This window comes from Myotis brandtii, unplaced genomic scaffold (assembly GCF_000412655.1).
Source record: "Myotis brandtii unplaced genomic scaffold, ASM41265v1 scaffold1031, whole genome shotgun sequence".
Classification (NCBI taxonomy): domain Eukaryota; kingdom Metazoa; phylum Chordata; class Mammalia; order Chiroptera; family Vespertilionidae; genus Myotis; species Myotis brandtii.
The window spans coordinates 478,195-498,541 of record NW_005353465.1 but is presented as its reverse complement, the minus strand read 5'-3'; the positions used below and the strand labels follow the sequence as shown (position 1 = coordinate 498,541).

The window sequence follows — 20,347 nt, the reverse complement described above, 5'->3', positions numbered from 1 at the left end:
CCACGTTCACTGCGCTGGCCGAGTCCCCGGAACACTGGGGGTCTGTCTGCTCGCCCACACACCTTGGGGCTGGATCTCTGTGTGACGCACGGAATGACCCTTTCTGGAGTGGCTGCCCTAGCTTCTCATGGTCAGGACTGGCTGGCAACTCTGGCTGGAGGGACCCAAAGCAAAATGGTATGCAGTTTTGTCTTCAGGGCAAATGCGGGGGCTGGGGATAGGGTAGGTAAAGAACTGGAAAAACTCTGCAGTGAGCATCCCCTTGCGCATTTACAGCGATTAAATCTGGTGAAGGAACTTCAAAGCCATCTTGAAGGAGAAATAAGTTTGCCTGAGGGGTAGTTGTCTAGAGTGTGGGATGGAGAAAGATAACCCATTAATTCACTTAGGAGGTGAGTTTGGAGGAAGTAGGGCTGAGTCTTTTGAGACTGTGGCTCCAGGTGGAGATGGGCAGAGAGAGTCCTGCTGAAATCAGAAAAGATTTCAGCTCCAATACATACCATCAAGGCCTGCTTCTCCCTTCCCCACATGTTCCTTTTGTGACTTTTTCCTGTTTCAACTGTCCCCACCCAGTTCTTTGTAACCCAATCCCACATGCTCTGGAATGGGTGATTGCTTCACAGCCACTCTGGGAGAGGGGAGAGAGGGTGCTAGAAAGATTCAAGATACACAGCCCTCTAGTCCTCCCTCCCATCCAACAACCATCTCTAGCATATGACTCATGGGTGGTGGCACCACCTCTTTCGATGGGGGTCTCTGCAGACTCATGGATACAGAGAACAGACCGACAGCTGTTAGAGGGGAGGAAGTTGGGGGGTGAGTGAGAAGGTTGAATGGATTAAGCAAAGGAAAAAAAAGACTCCTGGACAACAGTATGGTGATTACCAGAGGGAGGAGAGGGTGGGGGGAAGTGGAAGAGGGTGAAGGGGGCATAAATGGTGATGGAAGGAGACTTGACTTGGGGTGGTGAACACATAATATACAGATGATGTAGAATTGTATACCTGAAACCTATATAATTTTATTAACCAATGTCACCCCAATAAGTTTAATTTAAAAATAAAATAAAATAATTTTTAAAGAGTTTATTTGAGCCAAACTGAGGACATGCTTGGAAGCAAGATCTCAATAGATTGAGAAAATGCTCCTGAGAATGGCAGTTTGGCATTGCCTTATTTACATTTAGAATTAAAGGAGAAAATGTAAGAAAGTTTACATGAAATCCATTGGTGGTAGACTAAGGAGATGGGAGAAAGCAAAGAGGGGAGGGGGGGAATACCTGGGGTTGAATAAAAAGCAAAATGGAGAGATATATACTTCTTTCACATTGACGGGTTCAGGGTAGTTAACATTTAACATTACAGCAACTAGAGATAATATGCAGGCAACGAGGCAGCAGTGAGTTTTGGCGCACCTGCTCTCTCCTGAGGGTGCTTATGCCTCCAAGTTGTCTGGAAATGAAGATTGCTCTGGCATTTGAAAGGTATGTTATCGTAGATGCACAAGAACAATGGGCAGGGCTCTATTAAAAGTAAAGATTAACCTTTTACTAAGGAAGCTATAGGTCTGGCGCTTGACTACCCATCATGACCTACCCAGTTGGGAATGTATCATGTGTGGTTACTATTGGCCACTGAACTTGTCAGGTCTGCTATGTAGCCTCTTTTTCACTCACAATTAGTATTTTTGCTTTAAAAAATTTTTTTAAATGCATATAAAACAATGAAATGTTGTATACCTCAACTGTGAGCACAGCAAAAATATCACCCATCTTACAGGAAAATAAACTGAGGTATAGAGGTTAAATGGATGGCCTAAGATATTGTATTGTCAGTCAAAATTAAACTGCTATTTAATTTTTTTTAAAGATGGCGGGGGCGGGGGGTCTGTGGATGGTAGGCCCTGTGAGGAGGGGCTTGCAGGATGCTGTGTGAAAGCCCTCCACCCTCCAGAGCTCTCAGCCATAACTCAGTCCCCTGGTATCCCAGTAGCCATCTCAACTCTCCTGGGAGGGCCTGTGCAATCAGCCCGATCCTTAAGATCAGGGATGGCCCTAATCAGAGACATGCACAACAAATTCTCCCTAGATCTCCACAGCCAAGGTCTCAGAGCTCTCTCAGGGAGTGCACTGCAAGGCCTGTGCACTCTGACTGGCCCAGCTCCACTCCCATCCTGAGCTCATTCAGCCAGCAGTTCCTGCGTGCCCTCTCTGTGCTCTCAGTGGGGCCCCGGGGTGACACAGCCAGCCCCATACCAGCCCACTCCCAAGGAGCCATGCTGGGGTGATCTGCAGCCTGGTCTTGTCTCTCCCAGGAGCCGGAGCCCGTGGAAGACTGTGTGCAGAGCACGCTCGCCGCCCTGTACCCGCCCTTTGAGGCAACGGCCCCCACACTGTTGGGCCAGGTGTTCCAGGTAGTGGAAAGGACTTACCGGGAGGATGCGCTGAGGTACACTCTGGACTTCCTGGTGCCCGCCAAGCATCTGCTTGCCAAGATCCAGCAAGAAGCCTGTGTGAGTGACCATGCATTCCTGTTTTTCCTCCCTTAAGACCCTCTGCCTCACTCCGGAGACCAGGCAGGCTGACTAATCTCCCCCACCCAGAGACGGGAGCCTCCCTGATCCTGATCTCTCCAGAGGCACAGCCCCTCAGATATTAACACACAGACACTCATCTTTCTTGAAAATTAGCCCCTAAGAAATATCAACTCCCAAACACCCTGACCCTCCAGACCCAATTTCAGACATTTTTTCCCTCATATCAATTGTCAAGATACTAACTCTCCCAGATGTGGCTCAATAGAGATCCTTCACTTTTTTAGCTATAAAACCTCCTGAGAGTCTCTGAGTCTTCCAAGACAATGGTCTCTGCTGACCATGTCTTTGTCATGACTCAGTTCTTACTCCCACACGTGGAATTAGCTTCCTACCACCGGAAAACTGACCAGTCCCAAGCCCTTCCTCTGCCACATGAACACCTGCTCCCCTGGGGCTATAACCCACCAGGCATAAGGCCACTCCTGCCTAGGATGGTTCCATTCTAACTGCCCCCTCCTGTTGGTTTCATCAGCAGAGGCCTGAGCACAGCCTCCCGTCTCTCTCCCCAGGCCCAGTACAGCGGTTTCCTCTTCTTCCATGAGGGCTGGCCCCTCTGCTTGCATGAGCAGGTGGTGGTACAGCTAGCAGCCCTTCCCTGGCAGCTGCTGTGCCCAGGGGACTTCTACCTGCAAGTGGTACCCTCAGCAGCCCAAGCACCCCGCCTGGTACTTAAGTGCCTGGCCCCAGGAGGTGGGCGTGTACAGGAGCTGCCTGTGCCCAATGAGGCTAGTGCCTACCTCTTCACACCTGAGTGGCTACAAGGCATCAATAAGGACCGGCCAACAGGTCGCCTCAGTACCTGCCTACTCTCGGCGCCCTCTGGGATTCAGCGGCTGCCCTGGGCTGAGCTCATCTGCCCCCGATTTGTGCACAAAGGAAACCTCATGGTAGGACATCGGCCAAGCACGCTGCCCCCAGAACTGCCCTCCGGACCCCCAGGGCTCCCCAGCCCTCCACTCCCTGAGGACGCCCTGGGCACCAGGAGTCCTGGGGATGGGCACAATGCCCCTGCTGAAGGACCTGAGGGCGAGTACGTGGAGCTGCTGGAGGTGACACTGCCCATGAGGGGAAGCCCCACGGATGCTGAGGGCTCCTCGGGCCTCTCCAGAACCCGGACGGTACCCACCCGAAAGGGTGCTGGAGGGAAGGGCCGGCACCGGAGACACCGAGCATGGATGCACCAGAAGGGCCTGGGGCCTCCAGACCAGGATGGGGCACGCCCACCGGGTGAGGGGAGCAGCAGCGGGGCTTCCCCTGGGTCCCCCCCTGAAGCTGAGTCTCTCCCAGAGGCAGCAGCCCAGGAGGTATCTGAGCCCCCAGCAGAGGCTCTGGGGGAAGCCTCTGAATTTTGCCCCCTGAGGCCAGCGGAGGCTGGGGGAGGATTGAGCCAGGGATCTGAAGGACCACCCGGCACCCCTCGGAGAACAGGCAAAGGAAACAGGAGAAAGAAGCGAGCTGCAGGCAGAGGGGCTCTTGGCCGAGGAGGGGACAGTGTTCCTGTCCCGCTGAACCCTGGGGACAAGGAAGAGACCAGCCAACAAGAAGCCCTTGTTAATCTGCCTTCACCAAGTGAGCATGAGCTTCCAGGAGGCAGCCTGGTTAAGGAGGAACTCGAAGGTTCGGAGAAGCCAGAGTCTGAGCTGAAAGAGGAACTCATACCAGCAGATGAAAAGGAGCCGCAGCCCCCAGAAGCCTGTGGGACTAAGGAAGAGAAAGCCCAAGAGAGAGAGCAGAAGGGCCCGAGTCTGGTGTGCACAGCAGGTGAGGTGATACTGAGGCCAATGGGGCAAGGGCCAGTGTAGGTTAGGCCTCAGAAAGGGGGCGGAGGAGAAGCAGAGGTGAAGCTGGGAGTGGAACAGCCATACTCAGTCTCACTTCAGGCCCATAGCTCTGTCTGTGTCTGTGCAGGACCCACAGATCCCGAAGGGCTCCCCTCTGACCCTCCACCACCACCTCTGGAGCCTGTGCAGGAAGTGAAAGGGGATAGGATCCCAGAAGAGGCACCTCCGGTTTCCATCTCTGATGACCCTGACATAGCTTGGGACTTGATGGCATCTGGATTCCTCGTCCTGACTGGTCAGTGAACATCAGTGGTTGAAGGGAAAGGGAAGAATGGAAGAAAAGCAGTTGAAATGGGCTGCAGAGGGAGGCAGAGTGGATGGGAGGTAGCCAAAGCCTGCCTCCAGCAAGGACAGTCTGGCCATTTTGTGTCCACAGGAGGGGTCGACCATAGTGGGCGAGCTCTGCTGACCATTACCCCACCGTGCCCTCCTGAGGAGCCCCCGCCCTCCCAAGGCATGCTGAGCACTGCTCTTCATTACCTGCACTCATTGCTCAGGTAACGGAGGCCCATTGCTGGCACCCTGGACACTAACCTCTTGGGTCATGAGGACTTTGACCCCTCTCTTCTCAAGACACTAACCTCCTGACATCTAGGACACCTATTTCTCAAAATTTCAAGTAATTGACTTCTGACTTTACTGACCCCCCAACCCCCAGGATACCTACACAGATCCTTAAAATCAGCACTGCTAACTTTTAATATCCTGAAACACTAATGGTTCTCAACCTTCCTAATGCCGCCACCCTTTAATACAGTTCCTCATGTTGTGGTGACCCTCCAACCATAAAATTATTTTCATTGCTACTCTATAACTGTAATTTTGCTACTGTTATGAATCGTAATGTAAATATCTGATATGCAGGATGTATTTTCATTGTTACAAATTGAACATAATTAAAGCATAGTGATTAATCACAAAAACAATATGTAATTATATATGTGTTTTCCGATGGTGTTAGGCGACCCCTGTGAAAGGGTTGTTCGACCCCCAAAGAGGTTGCGACCCACAGGTTGAGAACCGCTGCCCTAGACTATCAGGACATTGACTCACATATTCAACAACTATTTATTGAACACCAAGAACCTATTAGGGATCATGCCACGTGGTGGCATTGAATTTATTCCTTCCAGAGCAAAGAATTCTTAATTTTCCAGACCCTGACCTGTGACCCAATAGCCATGTGAATATAGACTGCTGATTGCTAGGTCACAACATTTCTTGAACACACATCCCAGACTTTGGCCCTTTGCCCATTGCCTCCCAAACATACCAGGAACTAACTTCTGCGAACTAGTAACACTAAAGCCAGACCCTGTGCTACTATTACACACACACACACACACACACACACACACACACACACACACACACAAACACACAAACACACACACACTGCCTCCCTGGCTCTTCCTGCCCCACACACACACACACACACACACACACTGCCTCCCTGGCTCTTCCTGCCTCCACAGGCCTGATCTACAGACACTGGGGCTGTCCGTCCTGCTAGACCTTCGCAAGGCACCTCCCCTGCCTACAGCACTCATTCCTGTCCTCAGTCAGCTTCAGGTAAGCAACCCCTTGAGACAGATACTTCTCCTGATCCTAACTCTTCCCTACTGGCCATCCCAGGCCACCCAGTTGCCCACGATTTGGGCTTTTCTTCCTTCAGGACTCAGGAGACCCCCGTCTCATTCAGCGACTGCTGCTTCTCAGTCATGATGACCCTCCGGCTGAGCTCCATGGATTTCAGGTTTGAGCCCCTCCCACCTAGTGCCCCTCAGTAGTAGAGAGAGAAGAGGTTAGCTGGAGTCCAAGGGTGGCACCCAGGAGAGAAACCCCCTGCCTCCATATGTCTACAGGGTGCTGAGTTGCTGTCAGAGAATGATCTGAAAAGAGTGGCCAAGCCAGAGGAGCTGCAGTGGGACTTGGGAGGTCTCAGGGAGCCCTCTCCCAGCCACTGGGTAGAGACACACCAGGTAAGCTACATTTCCTCCACCCAGGACACGGGGAGCCAGGAATGACCCCGCTGAGAACACTCTAGGAGACAAGGCAGATCTGAGACACAACTAAGGGGTTGGGAAAAAGTGGTTTCCCTTCCATTCAATTCAACAAGTATACTTATGGCTCACAAACCATGAGCAAAATATGGTGCATGTACCTTGCGTGGGCTACTGAGGAAATGGGATGAGTATATTAAACAAAAATTTTAATTGATTTTAGAGAGAGAGAGAAACATTGATGTGAGAGAGATACATCTATAGGTTGACTCCTGGGGATCAAACCTGCAACCTGATTCCTGACCAGGAATCAAGCCCACGACCTTCCCATGCATAGCACGATGCTACAACCAACTGAACCACACCGGCCAGTACTTAAATAAATTCTTAATATGATATTAAGCTGCATGTGAATTTTGGTGGGAGATGTCAGAAACAACTGAAGAACTGCAAAATAGCATCACTGGGGTTCTGGAAAGAGTTGAGAGCCAGGAAGTCTGATTCTGGTTCCACATGACATTGGATAAGTTACTATATACCACTTCCTGAAATGGTGCCTTTCTGTACCTGCTCCCTGCACCAACATCCAGGCCTCAGGATTCTCCCCCACAAAGGACATCTATTGTGATAAAAATTTCTGATTCTATGAATCTAAATGTATACAAGAAAAGAGGAGTAGCCCAGCCCGGGGTGGCTCAATGACTGAGCGTTGACCTATGAACCAGGAGGTCATTGTTTGATTCTTGGTCAGGGCACACGGGGTGTGGGCTCGATCCCCAGTAGGGGGCATGCAGGAGGTAGCCAATCAATGATTCTCTCTCATCATTGATGTTTCTATCTCTCTCTCCCTCTCCCTTCCTCTCGGATATCAATAAAAAATATATATTTAAAAAAAAGAAAAGAGGTGTAAACCTGATCTGAGCCAAGTATTAAAGGAGGTCTGAAAAAAAAAAGAAGTAAAGGAGGTCTGTAACATGGTCTCTAAGTTATGTACATGGGACCTGGATCTAAATAGGCGGGGAGGAGGGTTTTATAGGGTAAGGACTCAATGCAGACAAAGGAAAGGAGCCTCATGTTTACTAAGCTCCACAATGTGCCAGGCCCATGCTGGGTGCTTACACAGCAGCATCTCTTTAAACCTCACAAAATCCCTTATGTCTTATCTGGACTTTACAGTTGAGGACATTGAGATTCAGGGGGGTTTCTGGACCTGCCCAAGGTCATACAGTTAGTAAGCAACAAAGTCACGAAATGAAGCCAGCATTGCCTCCACAAAGGTCTCTGGGGCTGCCCCGTGTGCTCCTTGTGCTCCACTCTGCCCCTGGACTCCATCCCTGTGTGTGTGTTTCAGGAAGTGGCAAGGCTGTGCCGGCTGTGCCAGGGTGTGCTGGGCTCTGTGCGGCAAGCCATTGAGGAGCTGGAGGGAGCGGCAGAGCCAGAGGGAGAGGTATGAAGTGAGATGGGGCAACAGGGCATGGGGTGGGGACTCTCTGGTGGAAGTCCAACTGTCAACTGTTCCCTGCTCCCAGGAGGCGGTAGGAATGCCGGAGCCCCTACAGAAGGTGCTGGCAGATCCCCGGCTGATGGAACTGCAGAGGGATGGGGGTGCCATCCTGATGAGGCTGCGCTCCACCCACAGCAGCAAGTATGAGGGAGGGGCAGGTGTGCTGGGGCAGGTGGACGTGGCAGGTGGAGACACAACAGAGGGTGGCCAATAAACCTTAGCTGCCAGAACATTCTTACTGAGCATGTATCTGGACAAGATAGCATGCTTTTCCACTTATCTCATAACCCTCACAAGGTCCCGACATGCTAGTTATGATTACCAATGGGGATTTGGCGGGTCAGAAATGTTAAATGTCTTGGCCAAGGTCAGTCAGTAAATGAAAGAGTTAGGATTCAAGTCCAGGCCCACATGATGACTCATGATGCTGTGCCATCTCTCTTGTTGGGATGTGATGATGGAATAGGGGTGGAGGGGCTTGACAAGGAAGGGCAGTGGTTCATTCTGCCCTGCTCCTTCCTCAGGCTGGAGGGCCCAGGCCCAGCTACACTATATCAGGAGGTAGACGAAGCCATTCACCAGCTTGTGTGCCTGTCCAACCTGCACGTGCAACAGAAGGAGCAGCGGCAACGCCTGCACCGACTCCAGCAGGTAAACCAGGACCCCCAGACCTCTTACTCCACCTGGGGGCCTGGCCTTCCGCACCCCCCCCCCTTTCACTGATAGAATTGATGGTGTTCTCCTAACCTGGCTTGGTTGACTGGCCCTCCCTCTCTCCTTACCTCCCCTGGAGGTTAGTCATGGTCAGCATGAGATTCAGCACGAGGGAGATAGTATCTATCACACGACCAACAAAGAAGAGAAGCCACATCTCCCCTCCCCATTGTATGTTTGATCAAGTCTTCTTAAAGATTGTGAGAGATGCTCAGTATCCTAGGGTGTCTGGGAAGAGCTGATTGATTCTGGAGTGCCTACCTCCTTAGCTTAAAAATAATAAATGACTACTGATACCAGCTCTTTATTCTGCCACCCATGCCCCCTCAACTCTTATGTCTTTATTGATTTCAGAGAGGAAGGGAGAGGGGGAGAGATATAGAAACATCACTGATAGAGAGAACCATTGATCGGCTGCCTTCTGCACACCCCAAAAAACCAATGAGTCACTCAAGGCCACAACCTGGGCATGTGCCCTGACCGGGAATCAAACCGTGACCTCCTGGCTCATGAGTCACTCAACCACTGAGCCACACTGGCCAGGCTCAACTCTTTTATATATATATACTAGAGGCCTCATGCATGAAAATTCATGCACTCAAGTGGGGTGGGGGGTCCCTCAGCCCGGCCTGCGCCCTCTCACAGTCCAGGACCCCTCGGGTGATGTCCACTTGCCAGCTTAGGCTCGCTTCCTGGGGGATTGGGCCTAAGCTGGCAGTCAGACATCCCTCTGGCAGCCCAGGAGCTCTCAGGGGATGTCCTAAGCCAGAGTTGGACATCCTTAGTCCTGTGGAGGAGGGGGGAGAGGCTCCCACCACCACCACCACTGTGCTCGCAGCTGTCAGCCTTGCTTATGGCTGAGCGGAGCTCCCCCTATGGGAATGCACTAACCAATAGGGGGCAGTTTCTGCATTGAGTGTCTGCCCCCTGGTGGTCAGTGTGTGTCATAGTGACCAGTCCTTCCACAGTTAGGGTCTATTTGCATATTGCCCTTTTATTATATAAGATATATTTTTTTTTATTGATTTCAGAGAGGAAGGGAGAAGGAAAGAAAGATAGAAACATCAGTAATGAAAGAGTATCATTGATCGGCTGCCTCCTGCACCCCCCACCCCCACTGGGGATTGAGTCCTCAATCTGGGCATGACCTCCTGGTTCATAGGTCATATGCTCAACCACTGAGCCATGCTGGCCGGGCATGGGCTCAACTCTTTATACAGTGTCATCCACCAAACCTGAGGCTGGAAAGGCCCCTTGGAAAGAGAGGGCAATGGAAGCCCTAAGTGCCTTGGCAACCAAGGCCTCTTTGTGGGGGAGATTCAGGGATAAGGCTGGCTTCTCCCAACCTTGATTCTTCTCTCTTATGGTTAAAAGCCCCTTATGGATTTGCTCTCCACCCTACCATGTGGAGTAGAGGGGGCTTTGAAATCTGATTGCTCCTTTCTAACCCCAAGCATGGTGAGTGAATTCACATCATGGGCCTGCCTCTGGGCATCAGGGGAAGGGTCAATTCAGGGCCAATGACAAAAGGGTCAATTCAGGGTGTGGGAAGTAGTGGCAGGGCTCTTTGTTTTCTGGGATTTCTGCATATTCGCTCCCTCCATTCCAGTATCCAAGGGGTTGTATATCTTACTGTTTGTTTGCTTGCTTGCTTATTACCTGTTTTCTCCCACTGTTTAAAAACCTAGCCAGTTTGGCTCAGTAGATAGAGCACCAGCCTGTGGACTAAAGGGTCACAGGTTTGATTCCGGTCAAGGGTTGTGGGCTCAGTCCCCAGTGTGGAGCGTGCAGGAGGCAACCGATCAGTGATTCTCTCTCATCATTGATGTTTCTATCTCTCTCTTCTCCCTTCCTCTGAAATCAATAAAAATATTTTTTAAAAAACATGCACTCAAAAAAACGTTAGCAGATAGGATTTGAAGTCTAATGTGCTCAGCTTGAGTTCTTGCTCTGCTAGGAGTAAGATGTTGGACAAGTCTTAAAGCTTCTCTGAGTTCCCAAGTCCTCATCTGTAGAATGGATATGATAATTACACTTACAGAGGTGTAAGGACCAACTAAATGAATTCAGCAAAGGACTATGGAAGTGTTAGGTAATTAGGAACATTCTGACTTATCCTCAGCTTCCAGCCTTTCTTCAGAGGAAAAAATTACCATCCCTTTTTGGTCAAATATCCAAGAACCAGTGAGTCACTAGAGCCCATAATATGCAACTAGAGCTGCATACAGGTGCCTGTGTGTGCAAACACACACACACAAAACCACCTCCTGAGCCCTCTCTCCAACCCTGATCCCTGGGTACCTTGCACACCCATCACTGGGCTCGGTAAATGTGAAATTTCTCCTGGCCCTCATTTCGATTCATCATCCCCTCATCCTGCCTCAGGCTCACACCAGTTTTATTGATTTCATCTCCAGGTATATCCCTGGAACCCTAACCCACCTGCCTCAGTGCTTCCGGCCAGCCTAGCTTCCCCTTCATCTGGTGCTTTACAAAGATCTTACTTTCTCACTTGGCCTTGTGGAAACGACTACCGTTCACTGTTAGCATTCCCACTTGACCGCTGAGATGAAACAGTTCACCCAAGGTTCTGCTGATTGGGCTGGTGGGGTTGGAGCTGGGCCTCTGCTTCCTTTTCCTTCCCTCTGCAAGGCCTTTCTCCCTCTCAGCCCTGCTGTCCACCCTGCCTGCCCCAGGTGCTGCAGTGGCTCTCAGGTCCAGGGGAGGAGCAGCTGACGAGCTTCGCTGCGCCCGGGGACTGCCTGTCTGCCCTGCAGGAGACAGAGCTCCGATTCCAGGCTTTCAGTGCTGAGGTTCAGGTGAGAAGGGGAGAGGAGCAGGAGAGAGGAGACATTCGGGAGGAAGCGGGGGATTGAGTGGGAAAGAGGACCAGGTCTGAGCGCAGCCCCCCTTCTCTAGGAGCGCCTGGCCCAGGCACGGGAGGCCCTAGCCCTGGAAGAGGACACTGCCTCCCAGAAGGTTCTGGATATCTTTGAACAGCGGCTGGAGCAGGTGGAGAGTGGCCTCCACCGGGCCCTGCGGCTACAGCGCTTCTTCCAGCAGGTGTGTGCGCAGCCTCATTCTTCTGCTTGGACAGACTGATCGGATAGTTGTTAAAAGCAGGGACTCAGGTGGCCATCTCCCTGGCTTTCACTATTGGCTCTGCCACCTACTTGCTAAATGGCCTGGGATGAGATACCAAGCCTGGATGTGCCTCCATAGGCACCTACCTCTCAGGGCTGCTGTGAGGATTATACAAGGCATACATCAAAAGCACTTAGTGCAGAGCCTACCACTGATAGATGCTATGTACACATTGGCTATTCTTTCATCTAGGCCGCTGCTTCCATACCGGCTGAGATGGCATGGTCAGGCAGGGATGCTGGAAGAGCGAGGGGACATGTTCTGAGAGGACCGGGAGGGTGATGGGCAAGCCATCGGGAAGGAAGCCAGAGCTGTCATCGGGCAGCATGTGGGAGAGCACAGGCCTCACTCCTTCCTCTCCCATTCCCAACCCCTTTGGTCTTGTAGGCACATGAGTGGGTAGATGAAGGCTCCGCCAGGCTGGCAGGAGCGGGGCCAGGTCGGGAGGCGGTGCTGGCAGCCCTGGCCCTGCGGCGAGCCCCGGAGCCCAGCACAGGCACCTTCCAGGAGATGCGGGCCCTGGCCCTGGACCTGGGTAGCCCAGCAGCCCTGAGAGAATGGGGCCGCTGCCGGGCCCGCTGCCAGGAGCTGGAGAGGAGGATTCAGCAACAGCTGGGAGAGGAGGCCAGTCCACGAGGCCACCGGCGACGGAGGGCAGACAGCGCCAGCAGTGGAGGGGCCCAGCGGGGCCCCCACAGCCCCTCACCCAGCCTCAGCTCCCTGCTGCTCCCCAGCAGCCCTGGGCCGCTAGCAGCCCCATCCCACTGCTCCCTGGCTCCCTGTGGGGAGGACTGTGAGGAGGAGGGCCCTGAACTGGCTCCAGAAGCAGAGGGCAGACCACCGAGGACTGTGCTGATCCGAGGCCTGGAGGTCACCAGTACCGAGGTGGTCGATAGGACGTGCTCACCCCGGGAACATGTGCTGCTGAGCCGGTCCGGGGGTCCAGATGGGCCCTGGGGAGTAGGCACCCCCCGGATGGAGCGCAAGCGAAGCATCAGGTGAGAGCCCAGCCCAATCAGTACCCAGAGGCAGGCACCACTGCCCAGCAGGAAAAGAATGACATTGTTGGGGTGGTGACTCCCTCCCACGCCCCAGTCTCCTCTGCCACTCTTTGTTGTACCTGCAGTGCCCAGCAGCGTCTGGTGTCTGAGCTGATTGCCTGTGAGCAGGAATATGTGGCCACTCTGAGTGAGCCAGTGCCACCTCCTGGGTATGAGCTGACCCCTGAACTACGGGGCACCTGGGCTGCGGCCCTGAGTGTCCGGGAGAGGCTTCGCAGCTTCCATCGGACACACTTTCTGCGGGAGCTTCAGGGTTGTGCCACCCACCCCCTGCGAATTGGGGCCTGCTTCCTTCGCCATGTGAGTGATCCTATAAAACCTCTTCCTTCTTCCAGGTCATGTTTCAGCTCCACCCACTTGATCCTCCTTCTCAGTGTCTGTCTCCCAACCCCATCCCCACCAAAATGTGTGGTCCAACACTCGGGCCTAGTGCTATTCCCTGGGCCCCTCTGGACCTACTCAGCCTCTGTGTCCCTGTCCACAAGTGCTGCCTGGCCTTCACTCTCCACGGGAGCCCACCATCCCCTTAGCAGACTGAGTGCTCCCTGGTGACCCTGCCCCTCCTTTGGACTACAGCGAGGATGTGGAGGAGGAGAGGAAGGGGCTGTGTGCAGGGATGGCTTACTTCTCCTCTACTGGCACAGGGGGACCAGTTCAGCCTTTACGCTCAGTACGTGAAGCACCGACACAAACTGGAGAATGCTCTGGCTGCACTTGGCCCTCCGACCAAGGTAACCTTTCCTCCAACCCTCATGAGAAAGGGAGGGGCCAGGAAGCCCTAAATTCCACCCAAGCTCAAAATCTCTCCGGGGGAAAAAAGCTTTCCTGCACGTGCCCGGGAACGTGACCTACCGATAATCTCCCAGAACCTAGGTCTTATCTAGTCCACCTGAGGGACTCCTAACCAAGACTCTTGGTTCCTCTGAGCCTCTGTTTCTACACTGGTAAATGGGGGCAAAATTCACTATAACTAACTCACAGAGTACTCTGAGGATCAAAAGACCTCACAACAAAAGATGTGAAAGTGACTTCAAAAGTTAAAAGCCAGAGAATAGAAAGGATTATTTGTATTCCTCCTCTATTCCATGTCAAGATATAGAGGATGACTGAATCCCTGCATTTCTCTCTGGGGAAAGGTTTTTTGCCTTACCTTGGGGTATATCTGAGCTTCATCTATTCCCCAGAGCCTGGAGTACCACCCACCCTCCCCACAGAGCTTGGTCCCCACCAGATATGGACCCTCCCCTAATCCCTGTCTGTCTCCTCCACAACCTAGGGCTCCACAGAGAGTGCCCCTCACCTGCCCAGGGCCCTGCAGCAGCCCCTGGAACAGCTGGCTCGGTATGGGCGGCTCCTGGAGGAGCTCCTAAGGGAAGCGGGGCCTGAGCTGAGTTCTGAGCGCCAGGCCCTTGGGGCTGCAGTGCAGCTGCTTCGGGAACAAGAGACCCGGGGCAGAGACCTGCTGGCTGTGGAGGCAGTGCGTGGCTGTGAGGTGAGGCCAGGCTCCAGTCACTCCCGCTCAAACTGCCCAGCCCTGTGGCCTCAAGCAGTGTGGGCTGGTGACAAGAGAACTAGACTCAAGGTCAGAGGGTCTCAAGCTGTAATTTTTAACCAACTGGGTGACCATAGTCAAGTCACTGAACTTCACTTGACTTCAGTTTCCTCATCTTTAAATAAAGAAGCTATATCCTCCTCAATATCCCATGATCCTACATCTGCCTGTGCTTACCTGTTCCTTTCCTAATTCTTCTCTTTCTCCATCCACTACTCTGCATTTCTTCCTGCATCTCAACACTCAACACATATCTTATTCTCCTCTACCTAATCTCTTTCCAGCCCTGAGATTCAATACAGGCTGAAAACCTACCTCCTCTGGGGCAGATTTCTTTCCCCATCAGGTCTTTGTTGATTCTCTTCCTGGGGCAAAATGGTGCTTTGGTCCCCAACATTCAAAGGCTTCCTCATGAGAGGCTGTAAACCCTACTGTGCAATGTGCCTTCCATCTTTAGAGGCAAGCTGTGCTGCTAGGCCAGGTGTGCTGTGCACAGTGACCAGTAGGAGGATTCTAGGCCAAGTGCTGCCCTGATTCCAACTCTGTCTGAGAATTAGTCATTAGGCCCTTGCCCTATAAATCCCATTTTTACTCCCCGTAAAACATATACAAAGGGTTCCAGGGCCAATAACCTTTCCTTTTCCTTTCTCCAGACAGACCTGAAGGAACAGGGACAGCTCCTGCACCGGGACCCCTTCACCGTCATCTGTGGCCGAAAGAAGTGCCTTCGCCATGTCTTTCTCTTTGAGCATCTCCTCCTGTTCAGCAAGCTCAAGGGCTCTGAGGGGGGCTCTGAGACCTTTGTTTACAAGCAGGCCTTTAAGGTACAATGCCTGCGGGAAGGAGGGGTGGCAAGGAATGGGTCAGGAAGCCATGCTCTTCTTGAGAACTCGGGATGTTCTGTAAATTCAACCCCAACCCAGGTTCAGAATCTGCATCATCTAGAACAGGCTTTGGCCTGCAACCAACCATCAGTTAGGGTATCGGGGTGATAGAAGTCCGTCATCAGTCTCCTCCTTGGGGTTTTCCTTCTCATTTATGCAGGAGGCCCATGGGGCATTCCAAGCCAGAAAGAAGGAGGACCCTTCCCATTAAGAACACACATGCCTTTTGAGTCAGGAATGGTCCCTGGGGATGAGGAGGAAGGACATGCATATATAGCTTAACATGATGGAACTGAAGAAGCCAAAGGGAGGGAGGCCTTACCTTAAGGAAACAGCTCTGCTGTCCAGATAAACATCAGTGGCAACCTGTGGCTCTGTGGCATGATTCTAAGGGCTTCTAGACTTTGTCCCCATACACTAGTTCCAGCTCTTTGGGGGTGGGGTGGGGGAGTACAGTACAGAGGGGGAAAAAAGCCTAGGTTTGGAATAACATAGACATGAGTTTGAACCTTCCTTCTCTACTAAGCTATGATAAACCCTTGGGCAAGTTGTTTCATGTCTCTGGGCATTCCCCTTCTATAAATTATGGTTGCTATGGAGACTAAATGTAGAGCACTTGGCCCATGGTAGGTGTTGAGCAAACATTTACTGAACATCCACCACATGCCACGCTAAGTGTAATGCTTTCCCATGTGGTACTATCTAGCCAGGACTCACTCCATCCTTACCCACTCTTTTCCGCTCTTTCTCAGACTGCTGACATGGGGCTAACAGAAAACATCGGGGACAGCGGGCTCTGCTTTGAGCTGTGGTTTCGACGGCGGCGGGCAAGAGAGGCATACACTCTGCAGGCAGCTTCACCGGAGATCAAACTCAAGTGGACAAGTTCTATCGCTCAGCTGCTGTGGAGACAGGCGGCCCATAACAAGGGTAACAGGCAGAGATGGGAAGGGTGTGCTTAGGGTCAAGATTATGGAAGGTTAGCTGGAAAGTGTGGAGACCACTTGGGAAAACAGGGTGTAGGATGGAGAAAGAAGAATGACTTATGAGAATATTTAAGATATGGTTTGAGAAAGGAAGCTGAGATACAAATTAGCCTAAGGTGAACCAAAAGGAAAGAGGAACCCAGCAAACTTCAGGGAAGCAAGAGCAAATGGCTGAGCAAAAGAGAGAAAGTATGCACTGGACCTGGGTCCCAGACTTACTTGCTGTGTGATCTGAGCTCGTTTGTTTTGGTCCTGCATCTGCTTTTTGTGCTTTTTTAAATTCTCTGAACCTCATTCCACTCATATGAAAAAAATGGAAAGTAATATCTACAGCTCAGTGTGATGGGGAATATTAAATAAGGTGATATATATGGAAGCACTGGTAAACTGTAAAGGTATGTAAAAATGTGAGTTTTGCTCTTAACACCCAAGATAAAAGGAAAAACGGGAGTATCCGAAGAAAAGTTGGGCAGCTAGAATGGTCAATGGGGAGGATGAAACTACAGGAGAAAAGAGACAGGTGTTTGAGGAGGAAGTTGAGGACACCATCTCCATCCATGTCGGGACAGTCACCCGGAAGAGTGACAAGAGACACCAGAGGAATGAGAGGGAGGAATAAGAGTTGGCAAGGAACAAAGAAGAGTCAACCATAACAGGGCTAAGGCTGGAGCAGAGAAGGGGCAAAGGAGGTTGGTAACAGGGTCTCTGTTCCCTAGAGCTCCGAGTGCAGCAGATGGTCTCGATGGGCATTGGGAATAAGCCTTTTCTGGACATCAAGGCCCTCGGGGAGCGGACGCTGAGTGCCCTGCTCACTGGAAGAGGTGAGGGCCACAATGCTGGGGGGTGGCCGCCAGAGTCAAGACCTTGACAGTGAAGGCACAGTTGGGGAAGCATGGTACAAACTGAGGAAGGGTAACGAGCGGATGTCTTCCCAGAAATTGTGGAACTGATTGGGAAGCCCTCTGTGAAATTTAGGGTCATTTCAGGGAGCCAGGAGGGCTTTCCCACACCAGCACCCCACCCCTCCCCCACCCCCACTCTCTGCAGCCGCCAGGACTCGGGCCTCTGTGGCCGTGTCATCCTTTGAGCATGCCGGCCCCTCCCTTCCGGGCCTCTCACCGGGAGCCTGCTCCCTGCCTGCCCGCGTCGAGGAGGAGGCCTGGGATCTGGACGTCAAGCAAATTTCCCTGGGTGAGGCACCTCTCAAGGGGTGGCTCCCCCCAACAGCTGGGTCATCATTGTGATGTTCAGGCTGCTTGCTGCTGAGCAATTCCTTTTTCCAGCCAAGTAGCCCCATTGCCATGACAACTATTTACAGCTTCCCCACTGCTAAAAGAGCCTTCCATCTGGTTGCTAGGGTACTACTACAGCAGCCTGTTGCTATGAAGCACTTCCTCTGTACCTCTCTCTAGCTCTCCTTGGGTTTCTATGGAAACTGCCTCAGCTTCCTGTTGTACCCTCCTGGTTCACCATGGCAATCCTTATAGTTTCCTGTCGCTTCTTCCCTGGTTGCTCTAATGACGCTGCTGACAATTTCCTGCCTCTTGGTAGGGGGGGTTCTCTTGCAAGTGGATTGCTATGGTGACTCACAGCTTCCTGTTGCTATAGAGCTTTTTCTTCCCTGATGGAGCAGCTTGGTTGCTTAAGGTAATCTAGGAGTTCTATACCCTGCTCTCACCCTAGCTTCCCCTCTAGCCCCAGAAACACTTGACTCTTCCGGAGATGCGTCCCCAGGACCAAGAAGCAGCCCCAGCCTGCAACGCCCCCACCCTAGGAGCAGCACTCCCACTCTGGCCACTGGAGGGATCTTAGGGCTATCCCGGCAGGTAAGTCCCTGCAATAGAGCTAGGAATGGGTGACCTCTTCAGCCACTTTTTGGGTGGGCTCTTCTAATCTTTCAACCCATGAGGGCAGGGGAACCAGTGAGCCTGTGCTGCCAGCAGGCTACAGGCTGGATACAGTCTGCCTTTGTCCTCTCCCCCACCCCTGGCTGAGAGGCATTGAGGTCAGAAGTGAAAAGGAATCTTTAATAAAGAGCACACTGCAGGAGTGGGTGGTAAGGGGAGAATGCCAACAACCTGGTTTGGACTTGGATTAAATCTGGGAGGAAAAAGGTGAATTGACAGGGATGTGTGTGAGAGAGAGATGGAATACAGGGAAGAGGTCATTTCTTCTCCTTTTAATTCACTGCAGTTTCTCTCCCCTAAGAGTCATGCCCGAGCCTTGAGTGACCCCACCACACCTCTGTGACCTGGGTGAGTCAGTACCCCCTTTCTACCACCTCCACACTCCTTCCCTCTTGCATGTACCATCCTTCCTCCCCCCCAACTGCTTAGGAGTCAGCCTCTTCCCTCTCCCAACCCATCTCCCTCTTCTCTCCTGGTTTCTAGAGAAAATCCAGAACTTGGCTACAGCCCCTCCTCTCAGCACATTTTGGGCTGGGCTGGCAGTGGGACATAGTGAAGGACTGGAAGAGCACTGGCTTCCTTCCCTCTGCTTCCTGGACAGAGAGGTCAGAGGACCAGCGTGTTTCCCTGCTACCACTATCTCTGTTGCTCTCCCCAACTGGGTGCCTTCCTTCAGGAACCAAAGTAGCCATACTTGCTTGCCTTCATACCCAGGAGGTGGGGAATTATCCCTGGCCCAGTCCTTCCCCATCCTGGGCCACTGCTCACTCCCAGGGCACAGCCCCGTGCCAGGCTCCCCGGGTGACCAGTGTTTCCCCTTCTTCCCACCCCGACTCTCCCTGAGAAGACCCATCCCTGCCAGGTTACCCATAATTCCTAGTGACTCCATTCTGGGGGGTCATAGGAAATGGAGCTATGCAAACCAATATATGAGGGTGGTGTGGGAAACTGCAAACTTTATATGTGTAATTACTGTTATTATAATCCTATTGTTATATTAAATGTATTTACTCACACTTTGTGTCCAAAGAGCTAGAAGCCGTCCTCTGGGTTGAGGTGATAATACTAACTTGAACACTTCCCCTCGACCAAAGCTCAGTGTGGGCCGGGCCTAAGAGAATGTACCTTCTCCACAGTGGTTCCCAGAGACTCAATGCACCCTTTGAAGTTCCTCCTCTCACAGTACACCCACGTCTTGAGGCAAAGCTAGTCACGGTTAAGATGGGATTCAGCACATTTGAAAATGAGAGGTCCTCAGACCACAATGCATGAGAATCCCCTAGGCCACTTGCTAAATGCCAATTCCTGGGCCCACAGCGGAACTGCTGAAGCCAAAGCCTGGGGGTAAAACCCAAGCTCTTTAGGTGATAACTAAGTGCCTAAAGAGGTGCCTCTTTCCTGGACAGAAAGGCCCAAGGAGGACAGGACATAGGCAGACAGACGCAGTGTCCCTGTGCCTCAAGACACCTGTTTATTGGGGACACAACTCTGCGACAGGGATGACAGGAATCGTACCAAAAATAGCGACGTCTACAGGACCCCTGAAGGGGCTTAGAAGGGTACAGTGCCCCCCACCCCCACCCATTGTACAAAAATAAACTCTCATGCCTATGGACCAGCAAGGACTGGCAGAGCATCTCCTCAACAGGGGCACAATCCTCTCTGCCAGCCCTGGGAACCCATTCTTTGATCCTCACCCCTGCCACTTCTAAGGCACTGTGACTCCCCTGGGCTGGGTGCATACCGCCCACCCACCCCCCTATGCCCTCCATACCCTTTACCTCTGGTCCACCTGGGGCTGGGATATGGGTCCCACACTGCCCCCCTGCTGGCTGCTCTACCCAACTACCTCTAGTGCTCCCCCGCTCCTGCAGGGTAAGCTCACTAAACTAACAGCCCCTAAGAGGGCTTCCTACCGTTCTTGCCCCCCCAACCCCACCTCTCCGGATCTCAACAGCCCGGGGCCCTCCTCCCCTTCCTGCAGAGGAGGACTGGGAGGGGTCTCTCCTGATGGTGCTCGGACATAGGGCAGCGACACATCAGCCTGGGGAAGCCGGCGGCCCCGAGCCCGGCGACTGTGGTGCACTTGCAGGTGCAAGGCCATGAGCTCGGGGGCTCCAGTGGCGAAGGGGCAAAAGAGGCAACGGTGGAGGGCA

General features: G+C 52.4%; 2 protein-coding genes across 6 annotated transcripts in view; one reads left to right on the top strand and one right to left on the bottom strand.

Moving 5' to 3' along the window:
• Positions 1 to 6: 6 nt before the first annotated feature.
• Positions 7 to 19,207, top strand: ARHGEF40 (Rho guanine nucleotide exchange factor (GEF) 40). 5 transcript variants are annotated; one of them, XM_005856552.2, is made up of 24 exons: positions 7 to 177; positions 2,314 to 2,511; positions 3,105 to 4,356; positions 4,504 to 4,671; positions 4,813 to 4,933; positions 5,912 to 6,008; positions 6,112 to 6,192; positions 6,302 to 6,418; positions 7,791 to 7,886; positions 7,969 to 8,084; positions 8,468 to 8,594; positions 11,354 to 11,476; positions 11,577 to 11,720; positions 12,189 to 12,799; positions 12,928 to 13,162; positions 13,507 to 13,593; positions 14,139 to 14,354; positions 15,068 to 15,238; positions 16,051 to 16,228; positions 17,001 to 17,105; positions 17,332 to 17,475; positions 17,980 to 18,110; positions 18,493 to 18,539; positions 18,675 to 19,207. In XM_005856552.2, exons 1-23 carry the CDS (start codon positions 94 to 96, stop codon positions 18,532 to 18,534), a joined length of 4,644 nt encoding a protein of 1,547 aa, XP_005856614.1. In that variant the 5' UTR covers positions 7 to 93; the 3' UTR covers positions 18,535 to 18,539; positions 18,675 to 19,207. The 5 variants fall into 5 exon arrangements, with proteins under 5 accessions (XP_005856614.1, XP_014392662.1, XP_014392675.1 ...); XM_014537176.1 differs by having other exon boundaries at positions 18,478 to 18,539; XM_014537190.1 differs by lacking the exon at positions 7 to 177 and adding an exon at positions 1,125 to 1,483.
• Positions 19,208 to 19,639: 432 nt separating this feature from the next.
• Positions 19,640 to 20,347, bottom strand: part of ZNF219 (zinc finger protein 219) — a 5,101-nt gene continuing 4,393 nt past the window's right edge. The window contains exon 6 of the mRNA XM_014537338.1: positions 19,640 to 20,342. Within this exon, the coding sequence (XP_014392824.1) occupies positions 20,104 to 20,342 (239 nt within the window). The 3' untranslated portion in view covers positions 19,640 to 20,103. The remainder of the gene's footprint in view (positions 20,343 to 20,347) is intronic.